General features: G+C 43.8%; 1 protein-coding gene across 2 annotated transcripts in view; it reads right to left on the bottom strand.

Moving 5' to 3' along the window:
* Positions 1 to 23,216, bottom strand: part of LOC120722185 (nuclear factor of activated T-cells, cytoplasmic 1-like) — a 59,364-nt gene that overhangs the window by 11,463 nt on the left and 24,685 nt on the right. For both annotated transcript variants that reach the window (XM_040013065.1, XM_040013064.1), the window contains 3 exons: positions 17,038 to 17,093; positions 14,874 to 15,006; positions 5,944 to 6,597 (listed from right to left, as the gene is read on the bottom strand). In XM_040013065.1, the coding sequence (XP_039868999.1) occupies positions 5,944 to 6,597; positions 14,874 to 15,006; positions 17,038 to 17,093 (843 nt within the window). The remainder of the gene's footprint in view (positions 1 to 5,943; positions 6,598 to 14,873; positions 15,007 to 17,037; positions 17,094 to 23,216) is intronic.

Genomic DNA, 23,216 nt, shown 5'->3' with positions numbered 1-23,216 from the left:
GATCACTGAGGAGGCTTGAGTTGTGCAACTGGCATGAACCCGCCTTTCCCCACGGATGATGTATACTGAAACAGCCTTGAGTGTCATAAAATGTCAGCTAGAAAATGAACAGATAAAAGCTTGGACGCAGCTGAATTCACAGCTTAAATGCAGCCTTCAGAGCTTTATGGAGGAAGGAGACCTGCTCGGAAATCATCCAGTCTGAGCCGTCAACCACACTGACATTTGTCATGTTACGATTCAGTAATGAGAGTGTCTGGCATGAGGTGGTAGCTCTATGATCACAGATATACACAGGAAGATCCCAAGCCAAGCCACAGGCCCTGTCTCAGTCCTGACCTGCTGTGATCCGTGTGGCTCGGTGGCTTTTCAGCACGTGTTTCCTAAACCTCAGAATGTGAGCCACATAAACCGAGCCTCTAAACGGCTGTGTCAGGAGAAACTATAAGAAATACATGACATACGATGAACTGGAATAATATAGCCTTAATGAATAGACTCAGATGAGTCTGGAGAAGGATGCATCTAGTGCGCCATGTGGCTTTACTCTGCTATATTTGATTGCATGCTTCGCCGAAGTCCGTTTTCCTATTGATGCCAGGTAATATGCTTCCACAGAAGGCCACACAGTGCGCGACGAAGAAAAAATAAGACACCGTTCTTTACGGTAGCAGTTCTGCGTCACGCACTTCTGATATTTGGCAAAAGAAACGCGAAACCCATTCAAAACCAGAATCAAAGTCTTTCATCTAAATGTGTCCGTGTGTAGATCCCAGACACAAAAGAAACCCAATTTGTTTAGATAATTTAGCTGCACATTTTCAGCAGACGCATTCTTTCTCGGTGACTGTGGATATTATGACGGAGCGACTGAAACCAGACCAGATCCTCTGGCTCAGCTGCAAGGGTTTGGGGTGCACACACACACACACACACACACACACACACAGGCATTAAAGCCAACCTGTTGCGGTAATAAATGGATCGAATTCGTACAGATTCATCTTGCTGCGTCTATCAGAACTATAATAATATTCCCAATGGTTTTACAAAGAGCTTAAAATCAAAGCACAAATAAGGTAACCCCATTGCCACTGTCATATGTAACCACTTGGATCCAATCATTTGCTAAACTGCGAGCAATCTTGGGCAATAGGGTCTGTAATTGAGTGGGTTTCAAAATGTGTTACAAAAAATATATTATGATCACAACCAGGAATCTACATGCTCTTATGTTCAGCCAGCGGGACAGACATAAAAGAGATGTAAAAGGAAACAGAGCTAAGGTAATCTAGAGGACTTCCACTCAAGTGCAAATGTATTTTTCTTCAGCAAGGACACCACTGAATTCCCTGGGTCCCATTAATGCACCTCCATTTTAACTCCTACACATCAGATTGTAAATCAGCATGTTTAACCACACTGTTATGTGCTTTAAGAGAATTACTTCATGTATCCAGCTGTGTGCTGCGACAGGGTCTAAAGATTATTATTAGTAGTATTATTACTATTATTTTTTATTTTTTATCACCAGCATGCTATCATCTTTTCCAGTGCTATGAAAATAACTACAATTAACAAGCTCATGGGATCAAGCAAAGCATTTACTTACACTTACACAGCTCATACCACAAGTTGATCTTCATATTTACCGAACAGCATATTCTCTAAAGTGCTTAGTAAGGCCTGTAGTATCTGATAATGGGCAATAAGAGCCAAAGCTGCTCAATTCACAGAGTAAAAATAATGGTTTTTAATCTTAATGAGAAGAAATTGAAGCTAATCTATTGCTGATCCCAGATGTGTAGTTGTTGATCCATAGCTTTGATGGTCTTAAAGGCCAAGCCAAGAGTGCACCCACCTATTAATTTTTCCCATGACTGTAAAACTTCTGCAGCAAGCCCAAACTTTTACTTATACTTCACCACGTCAAGGGCTGCCAGGAAAACGGGATTCCTAATATGAGAAGGCAGCAATAACAATAACAGTAAAATATCCACATCCTCTTTGTGGCCATAAATAATAAAAAAGCCATCACGCGTTTTCTTGTACCCGTCAATATCACTATGTGTAGAAGGAGACTATGTTCTAGGCATTGCACTTAACCACAAGACAGCCTTTCTTTCTGTATACTATTAGCTGAAGCTTGACCTGCTCCCAAAAGGCCAGCGGGTCAGAGGTGGAGTGGTGTGAAAGCACACGATGTCACTTACAGTGCTTCCACATCTAAGCCGAGTCGACCAACTAATAGCGAAAAAACACGCACGCACGTATACCATACTAATGCTGTCTAAACATACAGGAGCAGCCCTGCTTTAGTGAGTCCCATTAGGCACTTCAACCCCCAAATCTTGCAGTCTTCTGCCCCCCACCCCAATGAAGCCTTGCGGCACACTCCAATGTTAGCGACTCAGCATGTTTTCAGCGCAGTGAGGACGCACGCTCAATCATCATTAGGGGTTTTGCGGAGTCCTGGGGTCTGGGCACCTTGCCAGGATGTGTAAAAGTTTCCATGAAGAATGCTTTGAGTTGCCTTCAGAAGCACTGGTGGTGGACAGAGATCCTCGGGAAGGCTAGAATTCCGCTTTTGTTGCTGGGGGTTGGGAGTTGGGCAGCGAAGGAAGGAGGAAAGAAGGATCAACAACAATTCTGTTTTCAGTTAGTAAAAAGCACACTAGTTTTGAATTGAGGAGGAAACAATCGCAATCATCCCCCCCCCCCCCACCAACGCTCCCATCTAAAAAACTACCTTGCAACACAAGGAAACCAAAGCACATATGTCAAATGTCAGAAATCAGCAAAGGCTGGTTTGCACTCTGTGTTTTTCTTATTTTAGGGAATAAGGGCCCTCTGTTTCCCAGAGAGGCAGGTGGTAGAAATCTGGCTCTCTGATTAACAGTAGTTCCTTTGCTGCGTGCTGCATTCAGTTACATTTCATGATATCACCCATCACAGCAGCAGCTAATGAGACAGGACACACGGCAGCAGCCTCATAGGCCCCGAATGCCTCACACTGCCAACACATCGCCTCTGCTCTACTCTACTCTACTCTACTCTACTCGCAACCACAGCAAAATACCTATAAACAGCAGGAATAGGTTTCCAAGGCAAGAAAAATAAGTCTCAGAATAGTAGCTTAGGTTTGTGTAACCCGTGTTTTTCATATGTAGACCAAGATATGTCACAGGAAGCGATGTCACCAGAAGTGCGCCTTAAAATATATGACAAAAACATGCTGTCATTAAAGCTTTCTTTTCTTTTTTTTCTTTTTTGGCTTAATTAGTTCAGCTAACAAGACAAACGTAATCCTTCAGACCGAGGTATTCATAAAATTCTATTTGTGTACCCACTGATCTCATTTGACTGCATTTTTCTAGCTCATAAAGTACAGATAGCGGGCTGCGAGTAAGTACGAAATGTCTGAAATCTTTGCTTTTACAAGAGCCCCACTATGAGTTGTTTACCACAGTGAGTCAACAATGCAACAAGGCGTAGTCGCCTAGCAGAAGGGTGTTTCAGCCTCTTCTCGCCTCCATTCCCTAAACCACGCTGATATTTGGCCTTAATTCCAGGTAGGAGAAGTGAGGCTGTAAGCAGGTGAGAGCCAACATGCCACTGAGTGAAAATGGGAGCTCCAACGGTGATCTGACTGCCAACTGGAGTCTTCCCATAAAACCTCATTGCAGAACAAACAAAAAAGAACCATCATATCATGGCTCACACTGAAGTTAGTAAAGCTTCTATTGCAGCAGAGGGAAGAGTTCAGCACTTTACAATGGAGACTGTGTCTACGGCAGTTAGGGGTGTTTACATCTCAGACCCCCTCCCTGCTAACCCAGCTCCTTACGGTACAGTAGCTCACCGTTGATAAGTTGAGTGATTTCTCAGGGGCTGTGTAAAACCTGGGCCCAGCCAGAGAGACACATTTCCTCTGGCTGATGAGAGTCGGGAGGCCTCAGTGTTAGGGCGTGGGAGGTGCACTGCTCTTGGGGAAGATCAAGTGTGCTCCTGCCGACTCCAAATCACGGGCTCCCCAACTGCTTGGGAGGAACGCTTTTTCTTCATGGCCGGTGTTAAATCACCGCTGCCGCGGTGAGGTCATCTGCTAGTCTTCTTTCTTTAATTGAGCTTGCTAACACACGGCTGTAATGCGTGCGGACGGGGGAGTGAGACGCCGGGTTGAGCTGCCTTCCGATCCTATTTATTTTAGCTCAGGGCTCATTTGAGGGGTTTTGGATAGGGTCGGGCCTTGGAGCAGCAGATGCCTTGGCAGTATGCTGTTACCACCGCACACTTACCAGGACTCCAAGAGTTTACCACAGATGCTTGCACAGACGTTAGGTGATGTAAACGGCAGCACGCTGAGGTTTTCAAGGGGCTGCCTCACTGTCTTTGGTCAATCAATACACATTCCTGTGCGTCCCTAATGTAGCTATAATCGCAGGCTGGATACATTTGGCCACCGGGTCAGAGGAAGACTGAGCCTGCTAAAGTGACAGAGGATGGAGTAGCGGGGAAGAGAAACAAGGTTACTTGGATGAGCACTGCCACGTCGGTTGGTGTAAAAGGACCCGTTTGGCAACCGTAGTAGAAAACTCAAAATAAAGCTATTGTTTTACTTTATTCAATTAATGCCCACGTGAACGCTTCTGCTGCCGTAATTATTGAAAGCAACAAGAAAGGATTCAGCTTACATCTCCAGACAGTCCAGATTTGTATGAATTCAAAGAGGAAAAAGTCTAAAAGATTGATTTACTTTTGTTGTTTTTTTTAGAGGAAAGAGAAAGTTTCAAATCAGTTTATAGAGCTGATAAGGGGCAGACATCCCTCCTGTGTCTGTATTGTCTGTTTATGAGATAACGACTAACGGGACTCATCAAGACTGACAGATATGCTGACAACTGCTTTTCAACTCAATTACAGTTCCACAGCAAAGCTCCCCAGGTCCCCTCATGCCTATCACCCCTGTACTCCCAGAGCTGTTGAGTGAATGCGTATGAGCTCATACACACACATGCAACAACATTAGTTTACTGAACAAAAGGTGCACAGGAAGGGTGATATTCCTGAGTTCAATGCGGTGGCGCCTCCCTCCCCTCTCCACCACCTCTAGTAGTTTGCAGGCAGATTTTAACAGGTCAAGCTGGGTGGATGCCAGGGATGTGCTCTATGGATATATATCATAACAGCAAGTGGAGCTTCTGCTAACACAGATAACAGGTTGCTGCCCTTAGAGACACAATGTGCGATGGACACAGGAGGCAATAAACCCAACCATATGGTCTCTTGGGTGTGACTGGTTTCATTGCTAGAGGGAGACTGGTGACCCCACAGTCTCCCCTGATGACGACAGCTGCATGGTGTGGACTCCGTGGGGAAATGATGGGAAAACAAAGCCTCTGCCTCCTGTGTCCCAGCATCCCTCCCAGATATTTGGGGGTGGCGATGAGGAGGGGGTGGGCCGGCTCAGGAAACCCCTACCCATTGTTTTGCTTCCTTCATTAGTCGTTGTGTCAACAGTTTGGATCGCTACGCGTGTGCCACTGTTTTTGTTCGGCTGCACCCCGGCTGACCCCAGTGCTGTGATGTTTTGACAGATTGTTTCAAAATCCCATCAAGGCAATTTACCGTTTGAAAGTCAAGCGGCCATTCGGACAACATAAGCTGGCCGGCACATTAAAACCAAAAGCAAATAAATCCGCTGGGCCTAAAATTAAACAAATCTGACGTAAATATGCTGCCAGAATTTTTTTCAGGAAATACTCTGAGGTGCAGTAGGGTGCGGCCGTGCGTGAGGGCTTGCAGATAAGAAAAAGCTGTTAAATAAATGTGATGTGTTGCGCAAACAGCCAGTTTTGGCACGGACAGTGATCTCATAAAGAGAAACGTATAACTTTATTTAGTTATTATTCTGGATAATGTGCATACACTGCAGGAACTCACCGTCATCTAGGTACATCTGGTCCAGTTCCTGGGGCTCCTGCTTGACGGTGATGGCCATCGAAGGTGGGCTGGCATCCTCAGGTAGCAAGCTTGGTGACCTCCCTCCAGCTTGGGCTGAGCCAACTGGGCTGTAGGCCTGAACGAATGGGCTCTCCGCAGGCCCAACTGGAGTGGAAGGGTGGGACGCTGGGGAAGATGAGGGGCTGCTGTTGGTATAGATAGGGTGGTAGTTATGGCGTCCTGGGCTGTTGAGGTGGTTGGGGCTACCCTGGGAGTGGAGCAACCCTAGAGAAGAGTTGTTATCTGGCGAAGATGGGTGGGCGAGATTAGGGTGGCCAGGGTTGTCCTGAATAGGGGGTGCTACCATGGGTCCCGGTGGTACTGCTGCGTGGGTGGGGCTGTTGGGGAGGCACTTGCTGAATGCCACAGGAGACAGGTCATGAAGGGTGGGGCTTGAACTGGGGGGTGACGATGGCATGGCAGCATGGCGAGGTGGGCACGAAGGGTAGCCCTCAACCAGGCAGGCTTCAGGGTCAGCCACAGGCATGATGGGAGTGAGTCTTGGCTGGCTGTAGTAAGGAGTGGAATGCATGGAGAGCCCCACGGTACCCAGAGAATCATATTCATCGTGGGGTTCTGTCTTTATGATCGGCACTGATGGGGGAAAGTAGAAAGAAAGAAAGAAAGAAAGGAGAGGTTATAAAACGTGCAGGGAATCCACGTGGCGCAGTGAGCGTATGACTGAGGCTGAGTAAAGCATCGAGCAGGCAGAACTGCGCCTGTGATACCCTTTATAATCCAAACAAACAACCACCAGTGGATCTGGGCTCAGCGTCAACTTGGCAGAGTCCTCTAACAGAGAAATCCTTACGCCTCCTCTTTTGCCACCCATCTTTACCACACCGTGAAAAAAAGCAAAAGAATAGGGAGGAAAGAAAAATGGATGAGTCATCAGTGTGGAAAGCCACAGCTGGCTCTAATAATGAATAGGACCTATTTTCTTTGGACTCTCCTCCAGCTCTGATATCCAATAAAAGTACTTTAAAGCAGTGGAGTGCTGCTGCTGTTGCTGCTGCTGCTGCTCTGGACCCCCAGGTTTCCTCCACACTCCAGAAGTAATTGTTTCTCTCAGGACCAAAAAGATAGTGGTGGTGGTGGTGGGGTGGGGGTGGGGGGTGGGGGGGGTGAAAAAAAGGAGATGATTTGATTTTGATTAGGCTGCCTGAGCTGCTTAAGAGGTTGCAGAGCTGTGCCTGTGGTTTCAGGAGCTTCAGACCTCAGCTAATGCAGAGAGTGCAGTGACCCCATTTGATCATCCTGCCTGCTCCCTTCTAACTTCTAATCCAGTGCAGACTGTCTGCGTTGTTTCCTGATTACTTCTGACTGACAGGTATCACATACTTCCTCGTCACTGTCAAGAAAGGTTTTCTATTAATTGAAAATTTCAATCACAATCCGAAGCCTTCATAAACAGCGGTGTGTTTATGGACCGGGTTGAGTGACGGAGAGGGATCCATATTAACAAGCTCACTGCTGAGTTATTATATAAGTACACATGCACAGGCTGTGCCAGCACAAAAGTAATAGGCCCGTGTTAAGATACCCAAATGCACAGCAAAGGCTTCTGAGTCACAATGGACATACTGTTTATTCCTAGCAATTGTTAAAATGTGTTAATGGGTGTGGTGACTGTTTGGTGCCAGCCATTAAAAGTTTTTGGCTAAATGTACTTCGTAGTGACATTTACTTGAAGCTGTCAATATGAATAAGATGTCTGTGTGTATGATTTTTGTACATAATAGAACCTTTCACTGACAGAAAAAAAGGCAAACTGTCCCTTACTGTGTCAAAAAAAAAGACATCTAGGTATGTGAGAGCTTGGTCTGAAAAGGCACCAAACGCGTCTGTAGCCTCCAGGGGTGCCGAGCTACAGAGCAGCGATAACGCGGCAGGGAACACATTTACGTCAGCCTTGTCTGCTTTCAGAGCCCAGAGACCAGGCTTGGTGTCTGGGGCAGCACAGTGAGGCGAGTCCCATGATGCACAGGCCTCCTCTCCGTGGCCTGGGGAATAACAAGTGAGTCACATGCTCACATAACATCCACAGTTACTTCCCTCCAGATTGTCTTTGTCTCCTGTGCCTTTTTCTCTGGTGTGAATGGACAGAAGTGTGCCAAGGAGCCGAGGGTGTGATATCAGAGTGGAAATGTCATAAAATGAGACCATTTTCATATTTTAGCTTGGGGTCCCGATCTGCATTGCTGCCTCTAATTTGAAACACATTTAACCTTCTGCCTTATGAAATCAGTCAAAAAAACAAAAGTCCCGTTAAATATTTAAGAACATCGCGCTTAACGGATTCTGAAAACTGATATCTTGTTTCAAATGTCTCCTTGCAGAAGTTAAATGAAAAAATAATAATAATTACAATATAATAATAATAATAATAATAATAATAATAATAATGCAAGTTGCATACGTCCAGAGTAATTTATTGCATGTACAGATGCCTTTCACCAAAGATTGCTGTCATTATTTAAGTATCTGAGCACATGCGAAATATACAGCAATTGCAACCTCGCTGTCTTCTATTCTTGGATTATGACATTGACCAGCTGCCAGAAAGAGTGTTTTTACAGCTTTATCTTTTTATCCTATTAGACATTTTTATGAAATTGTGTCATAATTAGTGTATAAAGTCTGGCGTTATAGCCCAACATGTGTTTTGTAAGCTCACCGTGACCTTGACCTTTTAAAACCAAGTTCTAATCAGGTTGTCCTTGAATCCACATTTGGGCCTGGTGCAACGCCGTTCCTCATTTCGCATTCAGCATAATGGGACGGCTGTTTGACATGTTTGACTTATGTAGGAAAAGGCTGTTCATTAAGAGTAAAGGAAATTCTAAGCATTGTTTTTTACATTAAGCAAAACCTCCACCTGCCTGTTCTCCAAAGTTGCAAACATTTTCTCCAAAATTCATACTCCTCCCTCCTCGATTTATAAACAGACGTGTTTCCTCCAGCTTGGTCCATCTCTGTGTCTCATTTCAACTTTATATGAGAAATGAGAAAACAGATTCACCGGGCCCAGTGCAACTTCAGCTGGCTTCTATTTCCTCCCAACCTGTGGGTTATGGCCCACAGACTGTTGATGCTCCGCACATGGTTTTCTCTCCATTTCTGGCAGTTTTCCCTTCTGTCTGCTTGTATTGAACTGATCAGGAATGATCTAGGTATTTTACTGAGCACTTGTTTCCTCTGATGGGAATAGGGACAGTGATGTGTGTCTGTATCTGTTTATTTCATTAAAAAAAGCAAGCAGGGCTTATGTGAGCTTTATAAAACACTTTCTAAAGAAGAGCATCTGTACTTCTGGGCAAATTCAAGAGGTATTTTAGGATGCAATAGGTTCTAACACTCTTTTCCACTGGTAAAATATGATACTATTATGCCACTGTGAAAAACATTTTAAGAAATTCTGGACACACCTCATACTATTGGCATGAATCTCCCGTGACATTTAACATGGAGCAGGTGGTAGTTCATTAACTCAAAGGTACCTCGTGCACCGTGTCCCACTGTGTAGGCAATCTGGACACACAGCATACCGTGGGCTTTGGTATACTGTAGGTTAGTGTAAAAACACCCAAAGCTGCAGACCTGACAGAAACAGTTCAGTCATTGTCCAGATTTTTTTTTTTTTTTTAGAAAAACATGACTGTGCAAATATTTACAACAAAAGATCAACGTGTGGTTCATTAACTTTTCCTGTATGTGTCACAGAACATGTTTCTGGCTCTACCCTCTCCAGCTCCAACCACAGACTGATGCAGTGATGGTGGGGGAGAGTAGGCAGCCATTTGCGTTAAGAATAGAACTTGATATTACAGAGGAATCTCCAAACGGCCTGTAAAAATAAAGGGGTTCCGAGAAGTTCTTCGCCCGAGCTTTGGTCACTGCCAGCATTTTTTTAGCATTTGTTGTTTAATGTGGTTGGTGAAAACTGTTTCTTATTTCAAGAGCAACACGTCACATCTCTACACACGCAAGAATTATTGGACGGGAGCTCGGAAAAGGGAAGCTCATTCTGGGAACCAGACGACAGTTGTTCTGCATGTACATCTCATCATCACAGACAGGCACTTAGGCTTCAACCGCAAATGCTGCTGATGGTATATTTAAACAATAGCAGTCTTCTCGACTCATTGGCTAAATGCACCTATACCTCATAATCAGTTCATCCCAATGGAGAAACATTTTTTCCATAACTGGTAAAACTCTTTTTTTCTCAAGATTCTAAAAAATAATCTTTATTTTGTTCTGTAAAAGGAAAGGTCAAGTTCTTGTACTCACTTGGACACAGGCGGGGGTTGCTTTGTGTATATCATAGACTGCATATAAAAGATAGCTATCTGGTCTTTAAGTCTAACGTCATTAGCTATGTCTGGGCCCAAACACTGCTGCAGGTCTCCAAGTCAAACAATCACTGCAGCATTACTGAGAGTTGAAAAACTGTCTACATTCTTTCATCTGTAATAAAATGATCAATGTGGCTGCTCTACCAGGTGTAACAATTAAGTTTAACATCCAGGCATCCATGAAGAATTTATGAAGTTTAACGGAGTTAGAAGTTAGCAGGGAGTTAGCTCGCTAGCTTCCATCTAAATATAATATAGCATGTTCAGACTGAGGGATTTCTGAAACAAATTAAGACGTACAGCTCTGCTATCACTTCCAACATAAATGAAGACAGAAAACTAAACAGCAGTGAGTTTTGTAGGGTTACTGAAGTTTGGCTAGCTGGTATATAATGATGTGCTACGTGATCGCTAGCAACACATCTATGTTAGCATAATATAAACAGTAAAGCTGGAGGATGAATGGAAGGCTTTTTTCCACTCAATAAAAGTTGAGGTGAGGGTTCCCGATGGTTAGGGGCAAATGCAATCTCATGGCAGGATGCTGTAAACGGATCAAACTTCAGTCAGGAAAACATCTTAGATAATCCATCCACAATACGAGGTTAGTCATTAATATACTGCTGCATGGGCTGAGCTGTAATTACATTGTAAGGTTTAAAAAACTCAGCTTTAAATTGAATAGTGGTAACAAAAACTGAGAGAGGCCGACAGTGATCACTGACTGTTTTTAGGGGCTTGTTGAGATTAAATAGAACAAGATACAAAGCATTAAAACATGATAAAAGCACAACAGCGTTATTAAACGCAGAGTAGTTTGGGCCCGGAAGCAGGGTTCATCACGTCATCACTTAAAGACCGGATAGCCTTTTGATGTAAAACATGACTATATTTGGACTAGTAGTTTGGTTGCTGAATTATCAACTAATACTATGAAGTTTGGTTATCAAGGGTGTCTCCTGAGATACCTTCTAACTACAAACATATAAATAATATACTGAAATTTTACTCACCAAAACTGGAACGCAGACTTCTTAGATATGCCGTTGATGCAATTGTGTGCACAGAAAGTCATATGAGCGACACCACAATCAGGACAGAGAAGTCCAGTTTAGCCTAGCAGACAGCTAACAGTCCAGCTAGCAGCAGCCAAATGTCAGTCACAGTTGTCCCAAATAATGAAACTTTAAGCCTTAACATAATGTGATACATAAATTTTATATAATAATAACGGATTGGATTTATATAGCGTTTTTCAAGGCACCCAAAGCGCTTTACAATACCATTCACTCTCACATTCACACACTGGTGGAGGCAAGCTACAGTTGTAGCCACAGCTGCCCTGGGGCAGACTGACAGAAGCGAGGCTGCCATATCGCGCCATCGGCCCCTCTGGCCAACACCAGTAGGCGGGAGGGTAAAGTGTCTTGCCCAAGGACACAACGACCAGGAGCCACGTTTGCCCGTATAGTCAGTATAGTCAGCCCCGTATAGTCAGAAATGAGGAATTAGACATACAGACCAAAACAGTTTTTGCACTATTTCTGCTAAAATTTAAGTCTATTGGTATTACCGACCCATCAGGTTGCGGCAGACAGCCGCCCCTCCCTGAGCCTGGTTCTGCCGGAGGTTTCTTCCTGTTAAAAGCGAGTTTTTCCTTTCCACTGTCACCAAAGTGCTTGCTCATAGGGGGCCATATGATTGCTGGGTTTCTCTCTGTATGTATTATTGTAGGGCCTATCTTACAATATAAAGCGCCTTGAGGCAACTGTTGTGACTATGACTGTGTTGTGTTGTGATTTGGCGCTGTATAACTATATTGAATTGAACTGAACTGAATTATTACCTTCCTTAGCAGCCAGCCTAAAGGAACTGCAGTATTTGGCACTTCCTCTAACAGTTTCCTGCTTTGTATACACAATTCACCTCTTCCTCACTTACATAGAGCATGTCCATTTTTTTGCAATATATTAGCATGGCAATGTCTCAAAATTCCGCAGCATCCATCTATTGCTATCTTTCCACTGCATCTGACGGGCCTAATATAAACTTCTTAATTAACAACAGAGGCAGTGAACATACAGATCTGCTGAAATAATGATGCCTGTTGAAATAATATGTCTGGTGTACTTGCGGGGCAAAATATAGCAAACAGTTTGTTTGTTTTATTACCCCCCCCCCGATGTGTTTTGTTCTTCAAATGCAGGTATCAATGTTTAGCCGCAGCATTGCCAACCACATATGCATTAGTGTCAAAGAATAACAAGATGGTCACATGACCTGAATGGAAAATAAAGGTGGTTTTCACTAGCATCTGGGTCCCAGAGAGTGTTTGCTTCATCCTTCCGCTGTTTTAAACAAGTTGGGCTATTTTAAGGTTTTGGTTTGCTTTTTATAGATGAACAGACAGCAGAGTGTGAAAGAAATGTTCTTTCTAAACAACGTCAGAGACCACAACTGTGCTTGAAGTGGGACATAGGGCCGGAAGAGTCTTTTCATACGAGCGAGCAAAAAAAAGAAGAAGTAAAAAAAAGTGTCGACAGCAATGTGTGTCTATGCGTGTGTGTGGGTGTTCTCCTCCGCAGCCCACCCCGAGTACATGGCCGCAGTGTTGGTTGTTTCACTCACTGTTGACACACACACACTGAAACCCTCAAAAGCAAACAGCTTCACTAGGGTTTCCTCATTCTCTGCTGCAGTATTGAAACTGTGAAACGATTGCAGTCATCATCACTGTGCACAGTCTGTTTGTGATAATTAGAACAATTTTAACATTGTGGTCAAAAAAATAAAACCAAAGTTTTTACCAGGTAGATCACAACTATGGAACTCAAGCTCTGTGTTCTGCTTCACCTGCTATCTCCCAACAGAGTCTCTGTTTTTCATATGATCAGCTGTAGTTTTTTAATGCGTATGCTGTATCTGAAAATAGAACTCAAAAACCTTGTCGTGGTCGCTTTGGCTGTAACACTTGTAAGTTAATTAAACTTCTTTGACAAGACATGGGCCCCGCTTGTGTGGTCCACGCTGTACTTGTGGTTTATTTGGCAGCAAAGGAAAAAACACAACAAGCCATCTTTTAATTAGAGCTGCGTGCACGCTCAGAGAACTGACTTTGAGATGCGCCGTGGATGTTGAAAAGCCTTTGCATCTCCTTTTCTCTCTGTCTCTTTCTATATGAAACAGATGAGCAGCTATATATGGCCACAGTTTGTCTTGTCCCACACTTGTCCGGTTACCCACAATGCACTTGTTCATCATATTATCAGGCATCTCCAAATAGGGCTGTGCTCTATTTGTTCTCAGAGCCTCATCCAAAATCCTGATCACTTATCTCCCGAGGCCATAAATGCATCTGCTGATAATCTAAATGTCACATCTTATTAACAGCTCTGGTCTTTAAACACATTGCTTGCCTGCTATCCCAGAAGCATTAGACCCATTAGGCTCTGATCAATGAAAACAAGATACCACTGTTTTGATCTAATGGATTTCGCTGGTTATCACAAGGGGAATGCGTGCCTTGTAAAAGCATGGTTGCTGGTTAGAATTCCAAAACCGGCTCGAGCAAATGAGCTGCAGCATTTGCTAAGTCTGCCTTCAGCAACTACTGTTTAAAGAGGCAGAAGAGTTCTCCGGTGTCTTGAAAAGCTCTTAACTGCGTCGGTGCCGCTTCTCAGCAGACCAACAAGCAAAGGACTTACTATGGCACCATATTTGGAAAGCTGCGGCTTGAAAGAGCAAACCGGCGCAATAAAATAATGCTATTCTCGTGGGATGCTTGAAAGCGATACTGAAGATGATATTTCACCTGTGCCTACTGTGAAGAGCAAACAGCTCGCAATGTAATTTTGAGGCTGAACTTTTTAACTCTTAACAATACATTCTTCAAATTCCAACGTGAAAGCCATCTATAAACACTGAGGCTTGTGATAAACACACACACACACACACACACACACACACACACACACACACACACACACACACACACACACACACAGAGGTATTTCTGGGTTTTCAGGTTGCTACATGAATGATATGGCAAAGCAATGGCTGGCTGTGTGTGTGTGTGTGTGTGTGCGTGGATGTTTTTTTGTCAATTCATAAGTGTGCTGGAAGAGAATGTGTGGGGCCGGGTGTGAAAGTCAGGTCGCTGGGAGATTGACTCCTCTACATCAACAGTGCTCGGAGGCTCTGTCACTCAGTAGGTGCACCTCATGGCTGGGGAACGTGCTGTCACTGCAGAATAAACACACTTCACACCTCCTGCACTCGCTCAGAGGCTTCAGCCAAGTGCTGCCACTTACAACGTCAAAAACATTCACAAAAAAAAGGGGGGCTACAAATTTCACGTAGCACTTTAACGGATGAGGTAAAATAGGACGAATGGCTGTCAAGGTGTGAAAAGGCACACAGTTGCAATAAAGAACGCAAAGCGTGCAGCTTGTGCAAAGCATAGGAGTGTTGCAGTGTCACTGGTTATAGAAAGGGTGGGTGGATGATTATTACCATTTGGAGGAAGGTAGGTAAAGCGCTGGGACTGGCTCCTCTTCCTCTTGCCGTTGCAGACATAGAAGTTAACCTGCACCGAGCTGGATATTCTCTGGTTCCTATATGGTGGGATCTCCACAACAAGAGCGTTCTAAAACAGAAATATGATATGATAATAAAAACTCAGGTGTGAGACGTCATTTTGATTTTCACATTTCCTCTTAAATAACCAACTTCTTTTTAGTACTTTGTGCTTTGTAGTTTAAACTTTTTATTTCTTGCTTTGTCTCAAAGTTAGGCTGAGGCGTTTTTGCATCTTTGGAAAGCATGGATCACCACAATATTTTCAAAGGAAGTTCTGCAAATTCAAAAGACTGGAAAGACTACACAGCATGGGTTTATAATGACTGTACACCTGTGGGAATTAAGAGGTTAATCAACAGCTATGTTTGTTTTGCAGTTGGCCAGTATTCAGGATACTGTTTCCAAGAGGCTGGACTGGGAGCAGGTCTAAATGAGCACGTCTGGACTGTGTAGATGCAGCACGAGAGCTCAAGAGGTTGGTCCAGTGCCTGTGTTTGTCTCTGAGGAAAACCCAGGAGCTTTAGCATCGTCCCTGTACTGCACGAGAGGAGGGAGGCAGCCAGCTTATTTGTTTGTACAGCCGTGCCTTTGCTGGCTTGCCTGCTCGCCTCCTCTGCATCGCTACACCACAGAAAGTCTGTATGGATATGAACTTGCAAGTATATTGAGAACATTGCAAAAAAAATGATCCCGGGGCAGCTGTGACTCTCCTCTGGATCTAAACAGGCTCAGAGTGAGGCATTTTTTGACAGAGAGCAGGTTTCTGTTGGTCATTGCCGCACTTGAAGGAAGGTGGGAGGGACGGGTTGGTGGGGGGAAGTCGGAGGTGAGCTCAGCACCAGTCTACCCTCCAGATAATGACAAAGAAAAACATGCAGGTGGCAGACTTTAGGGTGTTAAGTGCGTGCGCGCCGCTTTCCCTCGCTTCCCAACCCCGTGAAAGTTAGCACACTCTGGATGGCAATAAAAACACAGTCGAGCAGGCAGTCAGACTGGAGCACTTTAGAGTAGTCTAGTCGCAGCTGGCATAAGAAGAGGGCCTGTTCTCGCTCGCTGTCTCTAAGTAATTGTTTATTAGATTTACAAACACACTGTAAGATTTGTGTTTTATCAATGCTGACTGCTAATTTTCCAGCATCCGGGACTCTAGCCATCACGCATCAGCCGGCCCTGCGGCACAATTAGACACCACACTCCATATTTGTCCTACTGATGCAACCGAGTCATTTACCCGAGCGAAACAGCAGCGGCAAGCCAACGACAAACATCCCGACTTGCAGACTTTAGTTGGGGATAGTTAACTATGTGTGAGTGTAAATCACCTCAGTTAGTTTACAGTGGGTTGACACAGTTGATGAAAAGAATCGGCATTTCAAAACATACTGTCATCCTGCACAAGCAAACAGGTTCTGTTCTTGACTCTGTCCACAGTAAAAAGCAGGCCTAATGAACCTTGATGAAATCTTAATTAAGTCCAGAGCTCAGGCAGCTCCCTGTGACACATAGAAAAACATTTGCCTCATTCCCTCTGTTGACGATTCCCTTTTCGCTTGCTTTTACATTAACAGTCCGACTGAGCGTCAGTTAAACGAGTACACTGGTTTATTTTCTCATTACCACCCTCATGAAAGGCAGCAGGTAGGGTGCGATTTGCACTTGGCTGCACGGTCTCAACGTAGATGAGGTGTTTGAGCCCAATTCAGCACACCTCACTGTGAACTAAACGTCTGGCTATGCTAGGAGGATTGTGTGTGTGTGTGTGTGTGTGTGTGTGTGTGTGTGTGTGTGTGTGTGTGTGTGTGTGTGTGTAACCCATACATGTGTATCTTCATGGATTAGATGCAAAAACAACATGACAGCCTGCGTCTAATTACTTCCAAGAGGATAAGGAGATTTTGTGAAAATTCCATTCAGGATTGCATCGGCTAAACATCATTGTCTATGTTGCAATTTGTAATAACTTAGCAAAGGTTACATCATTACAGGGGACAGATGAGGAAGAGACAGAGAGAGGAAAAGGAGAAAAAGTCTCACGGGAAGGTGGGACTGGAGACAGCACGAGCATTTCAAATAAATCATGCTGGTAAGGTGCACTCACTGATTTGATGGATTCCTTGTCAACTTTGGCTTCCGTCTCCCAAAGATGATGCCCATCTGTTTTGCAAAAAGACAAATGCATTATTTAGCGGAGGCCCTTACAAACTACATCAACATATAGATGAGATGGACCTCATTTGGAGTGTGGCTACAGACTTTTGGATTTGGGGAAAAAAAACATCACGGTTTCAACAGAAATTCAATAAAGAAATTCTGTTCTCTCAAGTTCTTGTTGATATGTGCTGTTTTGGATCTTTTTATTTCATCAGTTTCATTTTCACACTGTCAAAGTCATCTCATTCAAACGTTTTCGTCACTATTCTTTCCTATAATAGACCTGCTCCTGTTCTCTCTAGTGTTTTTTCACTCCCCCTTTCAGGCTGTCTGTCACGCACCCTCCTCTTTGACATCTCTAAAATTAGAAACATCCTGTGTCACAGTGATGCTGAAAAGCTAGTTTATGCATGCATCACTTCTAGGCTGGACTATTCTAATTCATTATTATCAGGCTGTCCTAAAAGCTCCCAGAATAGCCTTCAGTTGATCCAGAACTCTGACTGGGACTAAAAAGAGTTCTGGATCACATATTTCTCCCATGTTGGCTCCCCGTTAAGCCCAGAATTGAATTTAAAATTCTACTTATGACATGGAAGGTCTTGAATAATAAGGGAACATAAACAGAGCACTTGATTGTTGTGTTGGGGTTTCTTTCTAATACTGTAGAGTCTTTACGTTATAATAAAAAGCATCGTGAGACAATTGAAACTCGACCTGATCCAGGTTGTTGAGGACATCAACTCCAAAATCTCCATCGATCACCTGCTTATTCTACTCTAGCTACACCAGTTTCAATGCACCAGAGGGAGTCTGCCCTTATTTTGACTCTATTAAGTTGCTTCTAGTCGAATTTTTCAGATTTTATTATTTAATTATGAACTAAATATTTCCCTCTTCTTTCAGATGAGCTTCTTAGTGAATTGATAATTTATTAACTTTCATTTCTTAAAAACAATTTCAACAATTTTTGCAGCTCCAATGTAAGAATGTGTTGCTTATCTAAGTTTGAAGTGAAGACTTTAAGGTTTTGGACCAAAGCACAAAAAAAGGGGAAGCCGCTTTGGTATAGCCACGAGCCGGGTTGTGTTTGTTCTCTAACGTTCGACAAGGAATGCATCCTCTCTTTTCTTCATCTGTCTCTGTAAAGTCCTGCACTATTTCTGTCCCTTGATTAGATTTTTTTTTCTTTTTCTATTTTGCTCCCCCTACTTCTTTTCCTTTCTTCCCCGCCCTTCTTCTCTTCTTGTTGTGGTGAGGTTTCCCCTCGCTGCCTCGCAATAAAAGGCCTGTGTGCCGCTGCAGCTGTTGGGAGCCTGCAGAAGCTCAGTTCACATTCTTTGCGTCCTCTTTGTGATTTCACGCCGCACCTTTGTGAACAGACGCTCTGGGCTCTGTTACGGCAATCAACACCAACCACACTGCAATTTTTCGCCTTCTTTTTTCAGCAGAAACCATGAGTCATTACTGCTGTCATGAATGACAGTGACACAGAACAGCTTTTGTTTCAGTGGCACACCAGGTGACGCAACTGTATGGATGGGTAGTGTGGCAGTGCTACTATATGTTAACAGGCGCAAGTAGGAGTTTGCAGATTAAACAGAGAACTAGAGTTGCAGCGTCAGGCGCAGGAAGCCATCAGATAAGATAATCAGAGACAGTTTCCACATAAACGACAGCAAAAGCCCAGCAGCTCTGGAAGATGTAAAACCCTTGTTTTTTTCCCCAAAGCATTATGTTTTTCACATCATGCACAGAGCGAGAGAATAAAGGATTCCAGTCACGGCTGGCTTATTATTGGTGAGATGTGGTAGTGGGGGCGGGTGGTCAGCTTTATTATTCAGAGAGTGAACATCAGTAGATATATCTTTCCAAAATGGCCATATTAAAACATGGGGGGAAGAGAAAAACAGACGGTGGAGAGATCAGATAAGGGTTTTTTTGTATTTGAACTGGGTGGAAATAAGAGTTGCATATGGAGAAATGTACCTCACTGCAATGGAGATGAAGTGCATGACTTGGGGAATAGCAGTAGCCAGGGGGCACAGTGTGTGATCCTGTGCATGTGGCAGATGATTGAGGTACATGAAAGAATGAGGCAAAGGTAATGCAGTGTAGTTGTTCAGAGTATGGAAGGGCGATTAGAGCAAGCACAGGCTCAGGGAAGGTCAGAGAAAAGGGGAGAGACAGAGGCAGACAGAGATGAGCGTTCCTCATGTTACGTCTAGGGGAACCAGGAGGGAATCTCACCCGCCTCCGCTCTGGGAGACACTCCAAGAGGGAAACCTTAGACTCCGACGTCAACCCCAGCCTCCACTAGTAAACATGTTTTTCAAACTTTTCTCTCTGCCTCCCTCTTGATCTTTTTTTTTTGTCTCACCTTTGGTAGCTCTAAATCAGTTTGTTCTGTCAAACTTTTTTCAAATCACACTGCATCGTATGAAGCAAAGCTAAGAGTTTGATGGAATTGGGATGGGGCCACCTGTGGCATGCTGTTTGGGTGATAACCACAGGACTTTCCATTCTCTCCATCTTCCCTGCAACATCTGCAAAACGCTTCTGTTCCTGACAACACCTCCTCTTTCAAGCAAAGTCCACCCACGCGTAATGCACGCACACCGATGCACACATATGCACACATGCAACCACAGCATCCTTTACCTTTGTTCTGGCCTTCAACTTGAATTATAACAGGGGAAGCACAAAAACAATAAGTGGCATATAAGAGCTGTGTCTGGAGAGCTCTAGGTACGGCATAATCTTGCCTTGGTCAAACAAAGAAGTGAATGAACACATGCATGCACATGGACAAATGGAAGCACGCTTATTTTTAGACTTTGTGCTCAAATGTTAACCAGGCAGCTTTTCTATATATGACTCACTCTTGCAAATCTGGTCCACAAAGACTAGCACTGCACAACCAGGACAACATGTTCATTCATCAGGCAGCTAGACAGCACGTAGGGTGAGGCCTCTTCGAGTCATTTCTTCTTCAGTTCCTGACAACAAACAATATCGTGTACCTGCCTGGTGACAACCTGGCAACAGAGCTGCTGTTGTAAAAAACCTCATAAAGTCCAAACCTTTCATTTGTGTTATTTCTAGTTTTATATACTATAGTCCTTTTGTTACTACCTACCCAAGTTAAGAACCCTAGATAGCTGAGTAACAGTGTGTCTGACCTCCCAATGAACTCACAGGTTTTAGCATTTGAGCGTTTTCTTTTTTCCTTTTTTAAATTTAACTTTTTTTTTTATAGTGACAGCCAAAGGTGTTTTTTTTTTCCTTCCAAAAAGCATTGTGTAGTGCAAAACAGCTTCCACTGACCAAGTTCACTTCAGGATTTTTGAGAATGGAAACTATGAATCACACGCTTAAATGCGGAGGTTGTCTTGTGAAACAACCCAGACATATTCTGCAGCTACGTCTCTTTTCCAGAGAAGATTATTTTAGAGTATTTATATCTCTTTCCTGTTTACCTATGTCAAGTTTATTTTCCATTTTATTGCGTCTCCATTGCCACCTTGAATGAAAATGCTTCAGTAATTTTATGCACATTTTTCACGGCATTCGCCTTGTTGCCCAATGAGGCGCAAAGCCAAAAAAGCCCAAAAGGGATTCCACCATGACTGATCCCAGCTGCGTTTCCCGTCTGGAGCGACTGGATTCTGCCAATCTAAGACCTGGTGAAATTGGAGAAATGTGGGTCTGCTTCAGATCGAGGGGCTTCCGTATAAATTACGACTTGACAGTAGATTTATGATGGGTTTATAGCCAGGAAGTGAGTTATTCTCGGTGTATAACAGGGAAAGCGTGAGCCGACGTGACCTGGGGTTGTAGCCTGAGGAGGATGGCGGTCAGCGGAGTGAAATTTTATGCTTCTTTTTAAGAGTCCAGCTGTGTGGCGCTGAGTTTGAAAATGATCTGAAGACTCAGAATGACGGTGGGAGGATCATCTGCACTTGTACATTTGGATAGTATTTGTAGAGTGGATAGCATTAGAAAGACATCAAAGCTTGCTGCTCTTAATGGTGTGTTGCATGTTATTTCACAGCCTAGCGAGAGTCACAGCGAGAACCGCACTTAGAAACTGAGCGAATGGTGAAAAAGAATGCAGGTAGATGATCATTTGATATATCAGAGCAGGGTCGCTCCAACAGCTTGCAGCCAAATCGGTCATAAAGACCCATGTAGTGAGCCACATTTCATTAAGGTATATCACTATTCTAATCAACTGGAGGGATATTAAGATGTTTCCCTGACAAAAATGGCCATCTTTCCACAGTTCGAGAGACTCTTCTGGCAATTACATGTTCAAACATGTCTAAAGAGAAGTGTAGAGGCCACAGGACAATGTAAACATTTTTCTGCTATCACACAACTGGTTCCTTTGATGTATAGATGTTCTCAAAGCCACTGCACAAATATAGCTTTAAACTGCGGATAAGAAACTTCCATTTTCACACATTCCTCATGATGCTCTTCTAGCAAGGTGCTTGAGAGCTTAAACCAGCGGTCCCCAACCCCCGGGCCTCGGACCGGTACCGGTCGGTGAGTCGTTTGGTACCGGGCCGCGAAAGTTGAGGCTCAGGTGTGAAATGTATGGTTTTCAGGGTTTTTATCGGTTTTCAACGTTATTTTGTTATCGTTTTTATCGTTAACTCAGTTTTCCTGGGTCTTTTCATGTGTGTTATGAATAAATCTTCTTTTTTTCGGTACCGGTACTAGTTTTATTTTGTTGTATTTATCTGTGACACCTTAAAGGCCGGTCCGTGAAAATATTGTCGGGCATAAACCGGTCCGTGGCGCAAAAAAGGTTGGAGACCGCTGGCTTAAACCATTCTAGCAGTGATAAATAATTACTGATTTTGAAATTGAGGGCAGTATACCATCCTAATGAGACAGTAAGATCCCAAATCTCATGCCTGAAGCAGGGGTGGAGGTTGGTCTTATCGTGCCAAAGTGCCAGAACTATGAGCCAGTATGAGCCATGAAGGTTATTCTAGCCTGAAGCCAAAGGACAGTCTAGACATACTGCTACAAGTACAATACATCGACCAGTTTGTCTGGTGTTTAAACTTGCCCAGGGTGGAAGAGTTCAGCCAAGTATAAACAGTGCATGAATGAACTCTTAGCAGTTCAGGTCATAGCCTTCTTCAAACTATGAAGGTATGAATATCCAAACATTTCAGTCCGATGCTGAGGAGCTTTTACACATGAGGAATATTAGCTCGAGCTTACTGTAGTAGATCATGTTGTTCTAAAGTTACAGATTATGCTAGAGCTAAGAAGCCTCTCTCCAGCCTGAGGCAGAGGTAGAGAGGACCAGACTTCTCCCTGCTGCAGACCAGGCTGCATGGTGCTGCTGAGCTCCAGGCAACGCTCCAGTCCTACCAGATGTAAAAACTATCCGGCTCACCAGGGAATTCCCTTACCTCCCCTCTGAGTCAGAGTGTAGGCTTTCCCCAGCTTGCTCTCTCTCCCTCTCTCTCTCTGTTTGTCTGTCTGTGCCTCTATTTTCCCTGCCTTTAGCACTCATTCCATCCATGGAAAGCAGGGCAAGCCAGAACACACATTGCAATAGGTGCGCCAGGTATGTCTTCCTAATCCAATGCCAAAAGAGCGGTTTGGGTATACCAAAAACACAGACACAAAACGCAATACTAATAACAGAAAACTGAAGCAAAGTCAACAATGCAAAAAAGATGGAAAGTTTCACAAATGCCCATATTGTGGTTCTGGGAAAGGCACTACTCTGTGCTGAGCAGAGAGCAAAAATGACATAGATTGTTATTATTATTACTATCAACAAAATTACTCTTGAAAGGAGTTTTTAAACTGCAAAAGAAGACGAGCACCTATGTTCCTACAGTCTGAATATCGTGCACTATCTGATGGAGCAAAACCATACATACAAAAGTCACATGAACAAAGAAAACCTTTCGCTGGGGCGCGTGGAAAGTGATCTGTGGTCTTCGAGTCCACTTTGGACCATAACATCTGATCATTTCTATGCGCCAATATCTCAAGAGTTCTACGGAAGCCCCGCCCATTTCTGCACCTCCTATTCCTCTCCCCCCTCTCTACTGTCTAAGGGGTCTTGTCTTTTCCGATTCACCCCTTCTA

Source organism: Simochromis diagramma, unplaced genomic scaffold, assembly GCF_900408965.1.
Source record: "Simochromis diagramma unplaced genomic scaffold, fSimDia1.1 OVJJ01000618.1, whole genome shotgun sequence".
NCBI classification, from domain to species: Eukaryota; Metazoa; Chordata; class Actinopteri; order Cichliformes; family Cichlidae; genus Simochromis; species Simochromis diagramma.
The sequence above is the reverse complement of the archived record's forward strand: the minus strand, read 5'-3'. Positions and strand labels throughout refer to the sequence as shown.